General features: G+C 34.6%; 1 protein-coding gene across 1 annotated transcript in view; it reads left to right on the forward strand.

The window, feature by feature from the left end:
* Positions 1-18,525, forward strand: part of CSMD1 (CUB and Sushi multiple domains 1) — a gene marked incomplete at both ends in the record, with an annotated part of 1,174,241 nt that overhangs the window by 1,056,135 nt on the left and 99,581 nt on the right. Inside the window, 3 exons of the mRNA XM_084285255.1 lie at positions 7,289-7,477; positions 11,659-11,805; positions 17,516-17,704. Coding sequence (XP_084141381.1) covers positions 7,289-7,477; positions 11,659-11,805; positions 17,516-17,704 — 525 coding nt within the window. The remainder of the gene's footprint in view (positions 1-7,288; positions 7,478-11,658; positions 11,806-17,515; positions 17,705-18,525) is intronic.

Consider the following 18,525-nt stretch of genomic DNA (forward strand, 5'->3'; position numbering starts at 1 on the left):
GGGCCCCATCCAACCTGGCCTTGAACATCTCCAGGAATGGAGCATCCACAGCTTCTCTGGGCAACCTGTTCCAGTGCCTCACCACCCTCTGAGTGAAGAATTTCCTCCTAAGTAAGAAATTATTTTCTCCACTTTAACAATGTGGACAATTTAGTGATAATGTACGACAAAGCCACATAAAAAATATGTTCTAAAATACGTAGCAAAATTCAACTGTGAATTTTTTTCTCTAAGGAAGAGCATGCTCATGTTTAAGCTTAATCTCCTGAAGTAATATACAATTGAATGTTAATTTCCTGAAGGTTTATAGGATTGTTCAAGGCTCTCCTCCTTTCTGATATAATGTTTTAATCTGTTAGTTTCAAAGTTCATGTATGATTCATGAAGGCAGAAGACATAATTAATAGAAAAAAGAGGTACAAAGGGAAAGGCTGCAGCACAAACTCAGTATTTTTAGATAACAGGAAATACATATTTTTCTGACTGAATTACAGAAAAAGCTGTCTTCACTGCTTGCTTTTTGTTATACTTGGGAAACTATGACTGTAGATGATGTCATAAGAAACCAAATTTCACCAAACAAACTGCCCAGGAAATCGCTTCTTTTAATAAAATAATTACAAATCAAGGTTCTCTGATGCCTTATAATTTCACTGAGTTATTTCATCAGTGGTGTTTTTGCTGTAAGATAATATAGTCAGAATGCAATAATTGCACTGCAAATCCAGCTTTCAATTTTAAGTTAAGAATAAAAGCGGTAATTTAACTCGTGGCTGTTTCAATTAGAGTATAAATAATAATAAATAAAAAAAAAGTATAAATGAACTGGAGAATTCTTTTAAAATTCTGGTAAAAACTATGGAGACATTGGGATTTTCTGCTAATGAATTGCCGTTTGTTAAGCACAGGGAAGTAGTTGATTTCCAACAGTTGTGTCAGCTAACTGAAACTCAGGACTTTCTCTGATGGTAGAAACAGTAGTTTCTTTGCAGTTCTTTGAGACATTCCAGATGATACTAGCAGCTCTGTACTTCCCTCACAGACTTTGTAAATTTTGTGACTTTCTTTGTTTCTTCATATTATTTGTTTTTCAGAACAATCCTATATATTAAAGTTTCTCAATTTTTACTATTTAAAAAGTTGTTCCTAATTGATTATTAGACATCTTTAATACATATAATTTTTCTTTAAAAGGATTAAATAACAGTTCCTGTTGATGAGCTAGTAGTGGCTTTGTCTGTATTTTGATATGAATACAGCAGAACTAATGGAGACAACATTGAATGAAATCACCTGGTAACAACAACAAAAAAAAAAAAAAAAAGAGAGAGACAATGGAACCAGAGGCATTAGAGTAAAGATTTTGACACAGTTATTTTGAACAGACTTCAGACTTAAGAGAGGAGTTCCTTTAGCTGACTTGGGATGCAACTAGCTTCCTTTTCTCACACAAGCTGTTCCTTTAAATGCCTTTAATTTTCCTTTCTGAAAAAAAAAAGAACAAAAAAACTCTCCAATATTGTCTCTCTGTGCAAATTATTATTACTGTGAAGGCAAATGTTGAACTGGATGCCTATTTATGACAACACCCTAGTTATTTTTCATTATTTAGTTATTTCTTCTAGATCATGTGAAATACTGGTGGGTCACTTAAAGTTGTATTTTTAATTGCTATCTTTATGTTGTTTACTCGTAAGTAAATATATGAATATTTTCATGTAGCACTCTGAGAACACTGTTTCTTTAAACAATATGTTATATATAAATTCATATATAAATTTTGTTGTAACTATTCATTTTAAATTCTTTTTTAAAAAAATCTAATTATGGGATTTTAATATATCAGTAGATATATTAACAAGACAGAAATTTCCAACTTGAGGGTAGTAAATACAGAATCTATAGGGATGATAAGTTGAAAGAACATTGATCTCATGATAGTAGAGTATTGCTCACTAACACTGTAGAGTTTAAGCATGTATATTGAGGATTCATCTAGCTCAACCAGTATGTGCTAGCGAAAAATAAATGAAGTAGTGAACCATTTAAACAGTTACATAAGGGTAACCTCTTACTATTCTTTTAGTCATTATGGCTCTAGTCACTTATGGCTTTAAATTTTAGTGAAGGATTGACTGATTTAACTGCTATTGCTATTACTCATTACTGACAGTGGATGTATGTATCATCATTTTATGATTTTCATAATATTTTCTCTCTTTGTGGATCTAAAAAAATCAATTACTTGTTACAAAGAAATAAGTGTAATCGGTATTTTCAATCAACAGAATATGTTTGTGTCTTAGATAACGGTAAAAGATTTCTGAGTCACCAGAAAAATAAAAAAAAGTTTTTTTTTCATCTTAGCTATAGAAGCAGCATCATTATACAAATCTTTTGTGGCTGAAATTACAATTCTTGGATAACTTCTTGTAAAAAATCAAAATCAAATATTAGGGCCATTTTTTTCAAATGTTTTCATAAATGACTTGAATGTCGGACTTGAAGGTATACTGAGTAAGTTTGCTGATAACACTAAATTGGGAGGAGCAATTGATTCCACTGCAGGTGGAGAGGCCTTGCAGAGAGATCTTGACAAATTGGAGAGCTGGGCGATCAACAACAATATGAAGTTTAACAAGAGCAGGTGCCAGATTCTGCACCTGGGAAGGGGCAACACTGGTTATATGTACAAACTGGGGGATGAGAGGCTGCTCCACTGAAAAGAATCAGGGGATTTTGGTTTACGGCAAGTTGAATATGAGCCAGCAGTGTGCCCTGGCAGCCAAAAGGTCCAACCATACCCTGGGGTGCATTGGGCACGGCACTGCTAGCTGGTCAAGGGAAGTGATTGTCCCACTCTGCTCTGTGCTGGTACAGCTTCATCTCAAGTACTGTGTGCAGTTCTGGGCACTACAGTATAAAAAGGACATAAAACTATTAGAGAGTGTCCAAAGGAGGGCTATGAAGATGGTGGAGGGCCTAGAGGGCAAGATGAATGATGAGCAGCTGAAATCAATGGTATTGTTTAGCCTTAAGAAGAAGCTGAGGGGAGGCCTCGTGGTGGCCTGCAGCTCCCTCATAAGGGGTGCGGAGGGGCAGGTGCTGAGCTCTGCTCTCTGGGGACAGCGATAGGACCCGAGGGAACGGCATGGAGCAGGGGAAGGTCAGGCTGGGTGTTAGGGAAAGGTTCTGCACCAAGAGGGACGGGCTCCACAGGGCAGTGATCCCGGCACTGAGCCTGCCAGAGTTAAAGAAGAGTTTGGAAACACTCTCAGACATAGGGTCTGAGGGTGGTCCTGTGTGGAGCCACAAGTTGGACTCAATGACCTTGTGGGTCCCTTCCAACTCAGGATATTCTATGATTCTATGAGAAAATCTCATCTTACTATCATAAAAGCAACTTTCAAAGCAGGTACGTCTTCTGGCAAATGTTAAACTTTCTTTTTTCCCCTTCCTGCAATCACTGTTCTTAGTTTTGGCACACTATTTCTCATGGTTTTTATAGTTCTACTGCTTTAATACTGGTAAAATAATAATCTGGTTAAAACTCTTTAAAACTCTGGTTAAAACTCTTTAAAATCTTTAAAACTGGTAAGATCAGACCAGAAATCCATATATGCCATGTTCCATCTCTGGCACTGGCCGATGATAATATAGCAAAGAGCATAAGATCACTGCAAGTATGAAGTAAATTAAAGCCTTCAGTAAACTGTAGCTAGGCTGCTCACTTCTTCATGTTGTGAATCCTGTAGGGCTGTTTTTTCAATGGATTTATTCAATCCCACTTTGAAATAATACAAGTGTTTTAAATACACTTTTTATTGTGGATTTAAATTATGTAATTATTAAGCTATGTAACACATGAAGATATTTCTCCTTTTGTCTGTCTTGAACCTTTTAAGACCTGCTGTTCCTACTTCATGTCTTGTAGTTCTTCTAGTGGAAAAAACAGTAATGACTTGTCCTCTATTCACAATATTTATGGCATTATTCTACAGACCAGAATATATTTCATACTTTTAATAATTTTTGTCACCCTCCTCAATACATTTTCCAATTCTACTCTATTTCTTTTGAGGTGATGGAGTATAGAACTGCATTTATACATTACTATCTGACCCTAATAGAATTGGAAAAATTGCTACTTGCCATTTTTTGGTTGGAAAAACAATTTGCATTGATTTCAAACTAATTTTCTGTCTGTCTTCTTGTATTTCTGCATTTTACCAACCGTAGTTTTTGATTGTTCATATTATTTGTATTTATCAGCTTCGTATTTTTGAAAGATGTCAGAAAACTTTTCATTCTCCTGAGTTGTGCTGTGTCCGTGTTGAGGTAGACACATACATTTATATGATAGAGAGCCAGATTCTAGAATACTATATAAAAGACAAGTCTGCTGACATATCTAACAGGCAAGAAAAATCAGTCTCCATGACCACTTCTACATCATTCTGAATTAATGATCTCCAGATCATTAAGTTTTAAGAATGATGTGTTTTGTGCCCCCTCCTCATTTGCACAAATATATTTAGCCTTATCTGTTTTTATACATTTTTGCATCCAAGTTAGTAATCATCTTTGTATGTGTGTAGGGTTGGAGCAGAAAAAACACATGCTGCTCTTCCAAAATTTTTATTTACTTAACCAAAATAGATAGTGAAACATGAGAAGTTCACATACAGTTGTTGAGCTGACATTGTAAAATGTGGTAAAATGGCAAATCGGACTCCCTTCTCTACTGAAGAGGCGAGGAACCTTCTGCAGGTAAGAATTGGTGCTGATGCAGTGCAGAGTCCTTAATGAGAAAGACACTGCTGCAGAAATTCATTCCGTCTCTCCCCTCTGTCCCTCCTCCCCAACCCTGTCTTTTGTTTTTATTTTTGTGGGTGTTGTGACTGTCATTTGTACCTTCCAATTTTACTTCACATTTTCACTATATGTGGGATGTTTCAAATACACTGGATACATGATCTTTATTCTCTTTTTTGTGCCCTTAAACCAGTTCTTCCCAGCTCTCAAGGTTGCATTCCTGTGGTGATCAGTAGTCAAACATTTGTAATTTGTGTTTATACCTGCGGAGCCTATACTGCCATCCTGTCCTTATATTTTCTTTCTATAACTTTCTTTACTTCTTTAATTGCTGTTAGGGAAGGGTAGAGATGTAAATTAAAGCATGATAAGCACTGTACAGCAAGAATTGCTCCTTTATTGGTCACAAAAAATCACATATTTATAAAACAGCTACTTGACATTCACTATAAGGTTGATATCTCTAATCTGACCGATGAAAATATTTAAATTAGAGAGGTAGTACTATTGTCCTATCATGGTAATGATATTTATGCATAAAAAGTGAAATCATAGGTGGAGATATCAGTAGTATTAGAGGTAGGTCAAGAAGCTTAGTCATGCCTTTATCAAAATAACCAAATCAAATTTCTCCAAAAGTCAGGTTAGATAATCTGTTTCTTGGTATATCGTGAAATTGTTATGCTATCTTGCAGAAGGACTTTTCTTACTGCCCCATCACACTCAATTACATGTCATTGTGTAACGTAAAGATCTCTGTTATTTGCTTTTTTTTTTTTTTCTGTAAACCTCATCTGTATGTATGAATTCAAGCAAACTGACAAATAACAGTATTCTGAATTTATATGTGCAATTATATGATTAAAAATGAATGTTAGATAGATTGCTTATGTCCTCCAATATTCCTGAGAAGTTTTTTTGTTTGTTTGTTTTACTGTTTTTCCTATTATCATGCCAAACCATTTTACAATAGCTACTTACAAAATTCACAGGGTGGACTTACAAATAATAAATAATTTCTGGGCTGAAGTTTTTAAATCAGTGTTTGTTTTCACCTGTTTTAAGTGTGACATAAAGAACAGAGCACTGTGGAGTTTATTTTTATTCCACTGACAATTACTGATTGATAATACTATTGGAAAATAGACATATCTTTTGTTTTACAGGTCAAGGTGAAACAGTCTCACTGTTCCAGTATTTCACTGTCAATTTTATGTCTTTAACCATTTGAATCTTATAAATGTTCAAGTCTAGCTTCCACCCTACTGGTTAAGTCATGTAATCAGCAGCTAAGGTATACCCAGGGAAAGCTGGTGAGTAGTGTGATAGTGGAGAAAGTGAGCTGGCAATGGCTGCCCAAGTGAGCACTAGATTTGCCACACCACCCACCAAAGCCCACTAAACTGCAAAGGAGCATCTCTCATGCCCCTGAGTAACTGCCGAAATGTCCCTCTCATTGTTAGGTACTGTGATATATCTCTTGTGAATGGTTGAGGTTGGAAAGGACCTCTTGTCCAGTCCTGTTTTCCAAAAGTTTACAGCAAAATTCATGGCTACAAATGAACCAAAATTTCATCTCCAAGTCTGAAGTCTGTAAAAGGCCAACTAAGGGAAACAGCCTGCTTTCTAATGTTTGTTTCTGATAGTTATCATTGTTGTTGTTCTTTGGTTTTGGTTTGTTTTTCCCCTGGACTATGTTTATGCCCCTGATCTTTTTTTTTGTTTCTGTTTTTATGTTACTCAGCTTTCCAGAATAATTCATTTTACACAACTATTTGGATACGTTGCCATACAGTTTCCAGGAATTAATATATATATATATATGCATATACATATAGATAGATATATTTGTGGATCTTACACAAAAATATAGAGAAAATGTATCAGACCTCAACAGCATACAGACATGAAGATGTCCATCCTGCATGAGAGGCAAAATATTAAAGAAAAAATGGCCAATAAAAGATTATTTTAATCAAAACCAGTATTTAGAATATAAAATTTTCAACAGTTTAGTATAATATACAGCTATTTAGTATAGTCATATGCAGAGATCATATACACCTTTGAATACAAGGTGAAATAATAATAAATAGATAAACGATAAATATAAATATATAAATAAATAATAAGTTTTACTGGGACTTTTACCTGTGTATGGGAATGATCACACCAGTGTATACAGACCTTTTGACTGTAAACTCTTTGGGCTGTGACTCTTTGGTCATGCTTCTGGATAAATGTTTTACTAATGATGTTCCATTTCATAAATGCAAGGTTTATAAAGCTGATTCTTGTTTCTGTTTGTACTGAGAGGAACTTTATTGTTCATTCCATCTAGAATATGATTTTAATATGTTTTAATTTGGAATTTACGTATATGTATCTCTAAAAAATATTATAGCCATTTTTTAAATGAAAATACTTTGTTTCATTGCTATTCTTATTTTTCTTTTTATTGTATACTTTCTAGCACAATGTCCAGCAAATGAAATCCGTACAGAATCGTCAGGAGTGATCCTCAGTCCAGGCTACCCAGGCACATATCCCAACTCTCAGACTTGTTCTTGGACTATAAAGGTTGATACAGGATATAACATCTCCATCTTTGTAGAAATGTTTCAAAGTGAAAAGCAGTTTGATGAGCTGGAGGTATTTGATGGTAAGAAAAATCCAAATGCCATCTTGCCTAGAAAAAACAGATATAAAGCCAAATGGGTCTTGATTTCCAACTGTTGGTTTCTTAATGCAGTAATACATACAAAATCTAGTCCAGTATTTTTATTACTTTTGCCTTAAATGTAAGTCTGTTAATTAATGAAAGTTTTTTTATAGATGTAGTCAAGAGGCTGTTTAATTTTGTTTGGTATTGTTAGAGGAGGAGCAATAAGCAGCTTTCCTATTAAAGTCAATACCATGCAGTTTTTCTGTACCCTTGGGAAATGTATGAAGGTGTCTTAAAGTAGGTTAACACTGTTTAGTAATGGATCGTTTCTGAGAGAGAAATACTTGTGGGTATAATCCATTTGTCAAATTTCATAACATTATTTGAGTCCAAATACCGAAATTTGAGTCCAAATACCCACTCTACTTTCTCCACAGCATAGCAGAACCATTGCTGTATCTTGTTTGAATATATCCATATTAAAGGATTTGGCCATCTGTTTTAGTACAAAGAGTAGAGAAATGACAAAAACTCAATTTCTAGAATGTAGAAGCATTTCCTACTTCATAGCAGTAACCTCTCAAAGGGCCCTGTTTAATTAACAGCCTATTCTTATTTTTCTGCTGAATTATGAGCTTATTGCCACTTGTTCTGTTCTCATTGATTGATGAAAATAGCTGGTCCCTGATTGTTCTTTAATATATTTTTATTCATTTGGAGACTGTTAACACATCCTCCCTCATTAACCAAGAATATATGATAACTGTGATAGAACTGATTAATATTCACCATGTAAGTTTCATAACATGAAAAATATTAAACGCTCATATGTTTTGAAGTGTTTTTCTCTGTGTATTCTTACTAAATAGCAGGCTTTTAGTGTCTAAAATTATTGTTAAAATAGTGTCCCTTTTTGATAACAGCATTCGGAAAAAGAAAAAACAGTATTTTTCATTATTTTAAAAATACTGGTTCATTAGTTTTGTTTTGTTTTTCCTTCATAATATATTTGTTGTTCTGTGTCAGGTTAGTGGAGAAAATAGTCTGAAAAATCTCTGTTTTCCACCACTCTATTTTGTATTTAACATCAAGGCAATGTGTAGTATGCAAGTATGCCTGGGAACTTTCTAGTGATCTGATCACTTTGTTTTCTTTTGAAAAAGTCTTCTTAGATTGCTGAATGCTCCTGACAAATATTTTTGTTTTCCTTTTTATGCATTTAAATGTAATGAAATCAGATTATCAATAATAGATCTGAGAGAAGAATTATCACAGTTCCTACATTTTTAAACATTGTCATTTCATGACATAGAACCACATTCCTACAAATTCATCTCTAGCACAGCTTCACAAGTCATTTTTTCTACCACCTACCAGCAAACTTAAATGAGAACGATAATGGTATATTTATAACCTCTCAATGAAGTACCATGTAGAGATTCCTGAGCTAGCTCTCACCAAGTTGATATTTAAATATGGCACATTGCAATGCCTTGCAGAGATACTTGTTTATGTCTCTGTGGCCACATTAGCAATGTGCTTTGCTAGGCTAATTAGTTCTACATCTCAGCATGATGAGCTAGTTGGGGCAGAAGGCAATGCTGATATGGCTACACTGTTACCAGTGATAGATATAACTCAGACTAGCTTGTTCAGAGCTGGCTTAGGTATTTCTCTGTGTTGTTAAATTTTGCAGATCATATCCCAGAACCTTATGTGGTCTAAAATAGCATAGCTTCGTTTAACTTACTATAACTGGTCTATCTACACCAGGAAAATATATGTCCTCAAGCTTCACATAGAGAAGATCAGCAATAAAACTTTTAGAGAAATAGTATTTGCTGAGGTATAGGCTTCTGATGACCTTATAAGACAGCTTTGGAATGCAAATGAAAATAGTGACTGTGCCTAACTCACCACATTGACAATTATGGTACAGCTGGATGATGATCAGGATAGACATCCCATTAATGGAGCCACCCTGGTCTCCATTAATGGAGAGCAAAAAGTCATTCCCTTTCTCCATCATCAGTCAGAGCCCTAAGATATCCCATCTATAGTCCAAACCAAAAAAGCCATGTATGTACCATGAATATAATCATTAAAGGCTTTTGAACTTGAAAACACTGTATTCTGTTTGCTAATACTGAATAGCATTTGTTTAATACAGCAAATATTCTTTATTGTTTTTTTTTTTTTTGTTTTGTTTTGTTTTTTTCCCCCAAAGAAGCCAACATAATTCTGTCATTGCAATGAGACAGCAATGCCAACTTTTACCTAACATTCAGGAAAACATTATATGACAGGTCAGCATCCTAGAAGTTTAGTATATTTTTCTCTGTATAGACAAACTCTGAAATAATAATAATAAAAAATCAACCTCAAGAATACCTACATCCTGCTACTGACTTTTCTGAACATCAGTCCAAGAGCTGCCTGCTTTGGTAACATCCAGAAGGTGAAACTCAACTTCAGGAAAAAATAAGATTCATTTCACTGATCTCCCAATGGCTAAAAAATGTGGTGTGGCTACTTAGTATGTGGTGCTGCAGTCTAATTTTACCATCACTAATAAGGAAAGTTATCTCCCCTTTATATGTAGTAGATCTTTATCTGTAATTGTATTCCTGCAGCCCTTTATCTGAGAATTTCCAAACTGTAACAGTACTTTATGAACTGACTAAATTGTATTAAACAGATTTTACAATGCCCAGAATGAACAAGAGAAACTAAATGGATCGTCATGTTATAAATCATTATTTCAAGCAAAAATAGGAATTGACTTCAGCAGTCCTCATTGTCTATCTTACACTGTAATCATCAGACACTAGCTCTAACAAAAACCACAAACAAGCCACAAAGCATTTTGATGAGGGCAACATGTGCCTAAAACTATGTTTAATTATTCTTAATATTTAATTATAGTGTTGTAATTATGGTGACTGAAATGCAGTTCTAAAGCACTAGGATGTTATCTTATTTTTTATGTTTTTCTGTGGCCTCCCTTTTGTACCTGAAACATCCCAAACAGAAAATTTACTTTTTTTTTTACGGGACTGGAAGGGGAGAATGTTGACAGCAATTGTATTCAATTTTTAGGTTTCCTTGGAGTCAGTTTTATTTTTATGGTTTCATGCAACATAAGAAGAACTGATCAGGCCGCAGCTGGTGAAAGTCAGCAAAAATGAATGAAACGCCCTCTATATTTGAAATGTCTGCTGTGACCAAGATAATGTTGGTTGAACTTGGCTTTCCAAAACTTGAAAGACATGTAAACGGCATAGTGAGCATATGAAAGGGAGTTCAGCTATAGAATAGATAACCTTCATATTGAGGAAAAGGATGTCATTTCATGTTTTTGAAAGCATTCGGTAGGAGATTGGCTTGATTTATTGATTTATTTTTTTTTCCCTTTCACTATATGGTGTTGTGTTATATTATCTACTCCCAAATCGTTATTTGTTCTTCTAGAGGTTTATAGTGATGAAGATATCAGTCTAGTGGCAGAACACACATACATTTCAACATCCTATATTCACCATAAGTTAATATCTTTTAACACTGGAATAATTCTGTAATAATATTTTAACAGAACTGAGTCCTAATATGTATGTATCATGAAGTCATAGCACTTGTATGTATGTGTATTCCACATTGCAACTGTGGTGATTTTATATGTGACAGATATGTAGGCAATATGTTCACTATGTAATATGGTGGTGCTTTAAATTATAAAAGCTGCACAGTGTCAAGAAGTTTATAAATTTGCTTCCAGCCACTACTTTAAGCTTAATATAAGTTTAAATAAATATCAGATTAAAAAAAAAAATAAAGACAAGGAGCAAAAATGTAACCTACTGTAGAGTAATTTCTGTAAATATATATATTTAAAAAATAAGGTTTCCAGTGATTTTTCAATGTTTATGGCAAAAACACTGTTTTATATGTCAGCTTGTTTGTACCTGGGTTTCTTATGCTGTTCTCCCATGAAAACCTAAAACTCAACAGACAGTTTAAATAGAGATCTGTTAATTATTTTAATGGCAAAAATATGCTGTGCTATTATATATTTATATGCCCTTATATATTTACATTCACAGCTCAGTTAAAATATGGAAAGGATTGCTTTAACTGCTAGTACTTTAAAACTTCAATATTTTCTTTATCAATCTCTTAAGGTTCTTCAGGGCAAAGCCCTTTATTGGTTGCTTTAAGTGGAAATCATACTGGACAAATGAACTTTACAAGCAAAATGAATCAGCTGTATCTTCGCTGGTCAACTGATCATGCAACCAGTAAGAAAGGGTTCAAGATCCGTTACTCAGGTAACTATTAATGATTTCCAGTATGATTAAATCATACTTTGTGGATTACATATACTATTTATCATCAAATTAAGACTTGTAATATGATGTCTGTTTCTCTGATTATAATACTTCATTATAAAGTATATTTTGATGATGCGTAATCATCCTGTTGTAAATTCAACACAAGTGCAGAACTTGAACTCTCTATTTTCTCTGATCTCAAAGATCTCCAGAATAATATTTCCCCAATGAATACTTTTGTCTGCAACCTGCTATCTTGTCTTATCAGACCTGGAGCAAGGCCTTTGAGTGATAACCCTTAGATTCACACAGAAGTACTCAAGAGTCAGAATATCTGACGCAAAAATGGTATGCTCCAACTGCAATTCATCACACAATTATTAGGCTTATAATTTACTTAAGTTGCAGTTAATTTTACAACTCTTATTACTATGCTTGTCATGTACAAATAAATGGAAAAACAGGAAAAAAGTCCTTCAGTTCTTGAACAGGCAGCATATGAATCTGTTATTGCAATGATATGAAAATATGTAAACAGTCTGTCTAAATAATGTCCTTCTTAGAATTGCATCTCTTCCTAAAAACAAAACAACAACAAAAATCAGTTATCAATATTGCAATACTGGATTATACACTACATGTAGAGGTATTGGTTCTTACTCTGCTTGCAGCCTCTTTAATATATTGTCACACATACCCCTTCAGATACAATGCTCCTAAGAGACTTGGCATAAGGATCACTTACATGTTGTAAATAGAGAGAGAAGTGATAATTACTCTGTCTGTTGTTAACATTTGCTTTTTCTGTGTTTGGACTTGGTTAACAACGTGTGAATGCATGAGTGTTAATTTTGGTGGCAAAACTTATCAGTATAAATTAAGTAGAAAAAAGAATACTGAGGATATTTCAGAAGAATGTTTTACCAAGCATCATATATATCCCATTTAGGAATGGTGAACAAATGCTAAGTGACATGACACTTAGGGAGATGATTTGCACTGAGCTTTCTCCTTTCTTGTACCATCCATGCAATTGCTGCCTAATCTCTGGAAAATTTCTCAGGCTACTGAAAAAGATAAGGGTTAAATTCAAATACTCAGAACAATGACATGATTATGGTTTGAGAGCTATGAGCAGTTAGTAAATGGTCAGGGAAACAAAAAAGAAAAAAGAAAAAAAAAAAAACAAGATGTGTTAGTGAAAGCATTATCTCTACCTTTCAAGTAGTATTTGGAGTATTACCAAAGACAAACTAAAACCTGAGGATGGGAAAAAGAGTGTTGTTTTCTAGCATACTGGAGATTCAGTTAGCTTTTCATAAGGAAAGGGCAATTGCAGGACTTAAGAGATGAATTGAAAGTGTGGGAAAAATGAACAAAGAGAATCTGTCACAAGATAACTGTCTGATAGGTGACAGTGAAGGAAGTGGGCCTTCTACATGTATCTTGAATTTGCAGTGAGGAAGCAACATCAGGGTTGCAAGAGTAGAGATCATGCAGAGAATTTATTTGGTAAATATCAAATTATTTAGGTGACTGATTTTTGAGGAATAATAAAGTATTTTACACCTTTGCATGTACACAAAACATGTTTTACTAGGCTCAATTCATCAGTTGTTACAACACTAGCAGCAACTATTTGGGACTATATACTATTACATATCTTGAGAGAGATATGTAATCCTTATGGCTATGTTTTAGGAACAAACAGCTGTTTTGCTTTTTCTGCCTCACTATCAGCCAATGCCTGCATTTTTCTGTAAAATTCTGTATGTTTTACATGAGATTCAATGGAAATAATCAGCATGAAAGAAGAGTAACAGTGAGCGGCAGCATAAACAATTGGATTTGAATCTTAATGAGGGAAGGCAACATCATGAGAGTAGGAAAAATACAAGATCCCAAAAAGGCTATTGATACCATGGCAGCTGTGACTGAGCCAGCAGGCTTCCTCATAATGAAGAACCTATTGAAATGAATTACTGCCCTCCCACAACCCTCCCCTTCTTCTCCAGCTATGCCTGTGCACAAAATTTTGCAAATTGTAGTTTTGTTACAAATAGATTTCATTTGTAGGTACAAATTTTCTTCATTTTTTAAAAAGTGCTAGAAGCTTTCAGAGAAATACTATTTCCTTTAGTGTACAACCTTACATGTTGACGCTATTTGTCTGAAGTTATGTGCATGTTTTCTATCTAGTGGTTTCCCTCCCCCCCCCCCTTTTTTTTTTTTTTTTTCCCTAAATATTAGTATAAAAGAGCAAAGGCATTATAGCAGAGACACATTCTTTTACTGGTTTTGACACATTATGGAGGCACTAGCATAACCTTACTCTAAGTAATACTTTTCCTAATTGCAATAACTCATAGATACAAAATGATCTCTTTCCTAATCTAGTGAGTATTTGTATAACATAATAAGAGAGGATTTTTTTCTTCTGCTGCTTGAACTTGACTTTCTAGTGCACTGTGGTTCCACCAAACCTTCTGTTCACTACAGATGGATCTCTGAATTCAGAAAGAGGAACTTCCTGAACCCAGGCTAGGAAACTCAGTAAGAGATGAATCTGTGCAATTGCTGTGACAGATACCTGTGTAACCTTTGGCTTTGTTTTTCTTCAGTAGTTTATGACTCCACATGATCATCCCTACTTAAGCAAGCTAGCACAAGCAATGTAAATAAAAGAGAGATTTTTTATTATTTTTTTTTATGTTGTGATAAAAGGAATGAAATTGCACTACAGCTGTAATTCTTATACTTCTGCACAGTACTTGGCACACCTGCCAGAGACATACTGATTTGAGAAGCAGAGGGGTGCTTAACTTGCTACTTTGAAAGTTTACATTGTCTCTGTAACATCTACAGGCTTTTGTTTAACTTTTGATTGTCCTTAAGGAGTAAATAAGGCAAGTGGTTACTTAGTTAATCTGTAATTGGTGGCCAATATATATTAAAAACCCACCATGTGCATCTTTTTTATCTTTATTCTGCTCTTGTAACTTCAACTGTTATTGCAAGAAGCTGAATTCTTCACCACTGGTTTAATTTGTTTTTAATATTTGTACCTGTGCAGTTTCAACAAGTGTTAATTGTTTCTATTTCCTCTCCATTTCACTTTAAAAGCAAAGACTCTTGATTCATTTGGTTTTGTCTTTACAATTTCCAGTAAGCTTTTAGAGCTGACAGAGGATTTGTATGAAGAAGTTCATCAGTTAGTTTCTTCCATGGTTTCTAAAATTTTAGGTGGTGATTTACTTTGTAGTAAATGCAGCAGGAAAGTCACATAATGAAGGTTTATATGCTACTTTTAATCAAGAGCAATGCAAACAGAATTATTTATAAATGTTGAACAAGCAGTAAGAAAACATACTATAAATAGCAGGTTATTTAAACAGACGTTTTATTTTTGAAGAACCAGGCATTCACAATTTTACCACTAAAGAAGGAATAGGTTTTTGGAAATTTACTTTGGTGTTTTCATACTGTTTACACATTGGATGACATTAGACAAAACACAAGAGAAAAGGAATGGCAGTCTGACCCTTTTTTGTTGTTTAGTGGAGTATCGTTCTCCTTTTTGATTTTGTACATTTTTAAGTGAAAAGCAATATATGGAATTGATGGTCTGTTAATCAAGGAACTATTTTAGTAATCAGAAGAGGTTTGTCCAGTTTTCATGTGTGACCTTACCTAATCATTTAAGCCTATGTCTGATTTTTTATCTATAAAGTAAAAATGTCTAAAATGAGGGGGATAGTAAACCTCTGCCTGTTGGATATTTAAAGAATAACAGCACTAAAGCAAGATCCCCTGGTAATACAATGATGTTGACAAACTTCCAAAAGGAGAAAGTTAGAAGGAAACAGTCATGTAAACTGTGACTTTTATCTGTCAACAAAAAATGTAGGGTATAAGCTAAAGAAAGACAACAGGGGACTTGGCTTTTTGTTTATTTATAATTTCAGACATCGGACAGTATTTAACTGATTATAAGTTTGTTCAAGTTACTGAACTAATGATCAAAGATGCTGCTGGGAAATTAAGTCTGTCGCTGGAATAAATTTTTGGGTTGATGCCACGTTATTAACTACAAGACTGAGATTTACAAAATCATCTTGGGGGCATCCAATTTCAACTTTTTTTTTTTTTTTTTTTTAATTTGGAATTCAGAATTTTTAAATTTAGCATCCCTGAGTCGAAGTGCCTCAAACAGTTTAGAAAAAAAATCAGCAGAAATGTCTAAATGTTCCAGCTCTTCAGAGAGTATGTTTTTTGAAAGGAAGAATATGGTCCTGCAGATTCAAAATCAGTGTTTATCTGTGCTGCTGTCTACACACCAGCTGAGTAGTGATGAGTGATTCAGCCAGGCAGTTATTTCCCTGTTGGTGTTCAGTTACAAGTGACAAATGGACGTTGTGATTATAAGTGAGCTGTAAATATTTTGTATGTTGCCTTGCAAAAAAAATTGCTGCTTAAGAGGCCTTGAAAGAATGGTGATGCTATGTCATTTAGAAAAGTAAATTAAATTTGTAAATGTAAAGCTACTTCAAGTCAATGGAGCATCTACTCTGTAGTTTATCACTTTTTGTGGTAAAAAAATAAATACAATTGTCATTCCTAGATGAGGGCAATCCTATGTCACTGCACCTATATCAGCAAAACCTGAACAGATCCAGAACAGATCCCCTCTCAGAAACTGGCTGAGAGGAAAAACAGCATTTTATCCTAGTGGTCCTTGAAACAAGGCTGCAATATTTTATGAATACTCTGCGGAGATTCTTGCTTAAGCCCAGAATTTTAACTCAGCTAATGATGGTTGTACATTTCAGTCTGCCTTTCATGAGCCCATGCTGACTGGGCCTGATATCCTGGTGGTCCCACATACATTGTGTGATTGCATTCAAGATGACCTGTTCCATCACCTTCCCTAGCAATGAGGTCAGGTTGACAGGCCTGTAGTTCCCTGGTTCCTCCTTACGACCTTTCTTAGAGATGGGCATCACATTAGAAAGTCACCAGTCATCTGGGACTTCTCTAGGTGACCATGACTACTGATAGATGATGGTAAATGGCCCAGCAATCACATTTGCCAACTCCTTCAGCACCCTTGTGTAGATCCCATCTGGCCCCGTGGACTTGTGACAGTTCAGGTGGAGCATCGGGTCTCTAATTGTTACCACCTGAACCATGGGGGGTTTGGGTTCTTCTGCTCTTCATCTCAGACTTACAGGTTGGGTGACTGGGTGACTTATCCAAGGATAAGTGGTCTGGCTAGTAAAGACAGATGTAAAGAAGGCATTAAGAACCTCAGCCTTTTCCTCATCCTCTGTATTCATTTTCCCCCTGTCTCCAGTAAAGGATGGAGATTCTCTTTGGCCTTCCTCTTGCCATTAATATATTTATAAAAACAAATTTATCATATTTGAAGTAGATTGTCTACTGAGTTGGAGTGATTTGCTGAACAAACTGTATGTTTCCTAATTGCAACTTCCTCATGTCCAAGAGCATAAACTTAAAAAAATATGTTTGGGAGTTTCAGAATATTTGTGTGTAAACAAGTCTAAACCTGCAGTTAGGATTCCAAAATTAACGTAAAGCATTCTGCACTAATTTTAATGGCATTCAGTTTGCATGTGTCATAAGAAATGTGAACATTGCAAAACTCTTTGTGTTTTTAATTTATTTTTATTACTTATTTGTCATTTAGCTCCCTATTGCAGTTTAAACCCTATCTTGAGGAATGGTGGAATTGTAAATAAAACAGGTGGTCCTGCTGGAAGTAAAGTTCATTACTACTGCAAACCTGGGTACAGAATGATTGGTCAAAATAATGCAACGTGTAGGCGTCACCAAAATGGCATGTATCAATGGGATTCTCCTGTGCCAATCTGCCGAGGTAAGATATTTTCTTGTGGAGTATGTTCCTATAATTTCATTGTAAATATTCTATGAAACAAAGATTCAGCCCTGTAAATACTTCACTACGTGCCAAGAGACACACTGACATCATGAATTTATCCAAATACCTATTGACTTGCATTCTGAAGGTGTACAGAACTGAGGTATTAAGAACTAGATCAATCCAATCAGATACAGACAAAATGAAAAATACATTGTTAGTTTTTTGTTGTTGTTGTTGTTGTTTGTTTCTTTGGGTAAAAATACATACAGTACACAGCTCATCATATCATTGTTATAACAGAACAGGTTGTATACAAATTCAGTAGTTATCAGGCATTGATTTGATTATTTTAGAAAATACTCAGTAGTTCTTTAAAGACAGCATCTGTAGCTTCTTCTTTACTTATTTATTTATTCTGTGTAAGCTGGGTCTACCTCTGCTTTTTCCAGGCATCTGTTAAAAGTAGTTAACATACGTCAAAAATTTACATTTTTATTTTATTTTTTTTAACAAAGAGGAGTAACATAAAGTTATATGAAGCAGATAAGCACAGATGTAGGAGATAAAGGATGCAATTCTGTTCAAGATTAAGATGAAATGTAACCATCTCTATATGAATTCAAGTTTTGATTTGCTTAAACACAGAAGTCTAGTGTCATTTGAGGTGTCCTGAGTTATTTTACCTGTCCTCCAGCTACCAGTCCAGAAACACAGCAGGAGCTTGTGTTATATCCACTAAACCTGTCAGATGTCTTGAGGCCTAAGAATATCTCAAGTAGCAGTATACGATGGAAAAAGGAAAAAAAGTCTTGTTG

This window comes from Netta rufina (genome assembly GCF_964035555.1).
Source record: "Netta rufina genome assembly, chromosome: 3".
Lineage (NCBI taxonomy): Eukaryota > Metazoa > Chordata > Aves > Anseriformes > Anatidae > Netta > Netta rufina.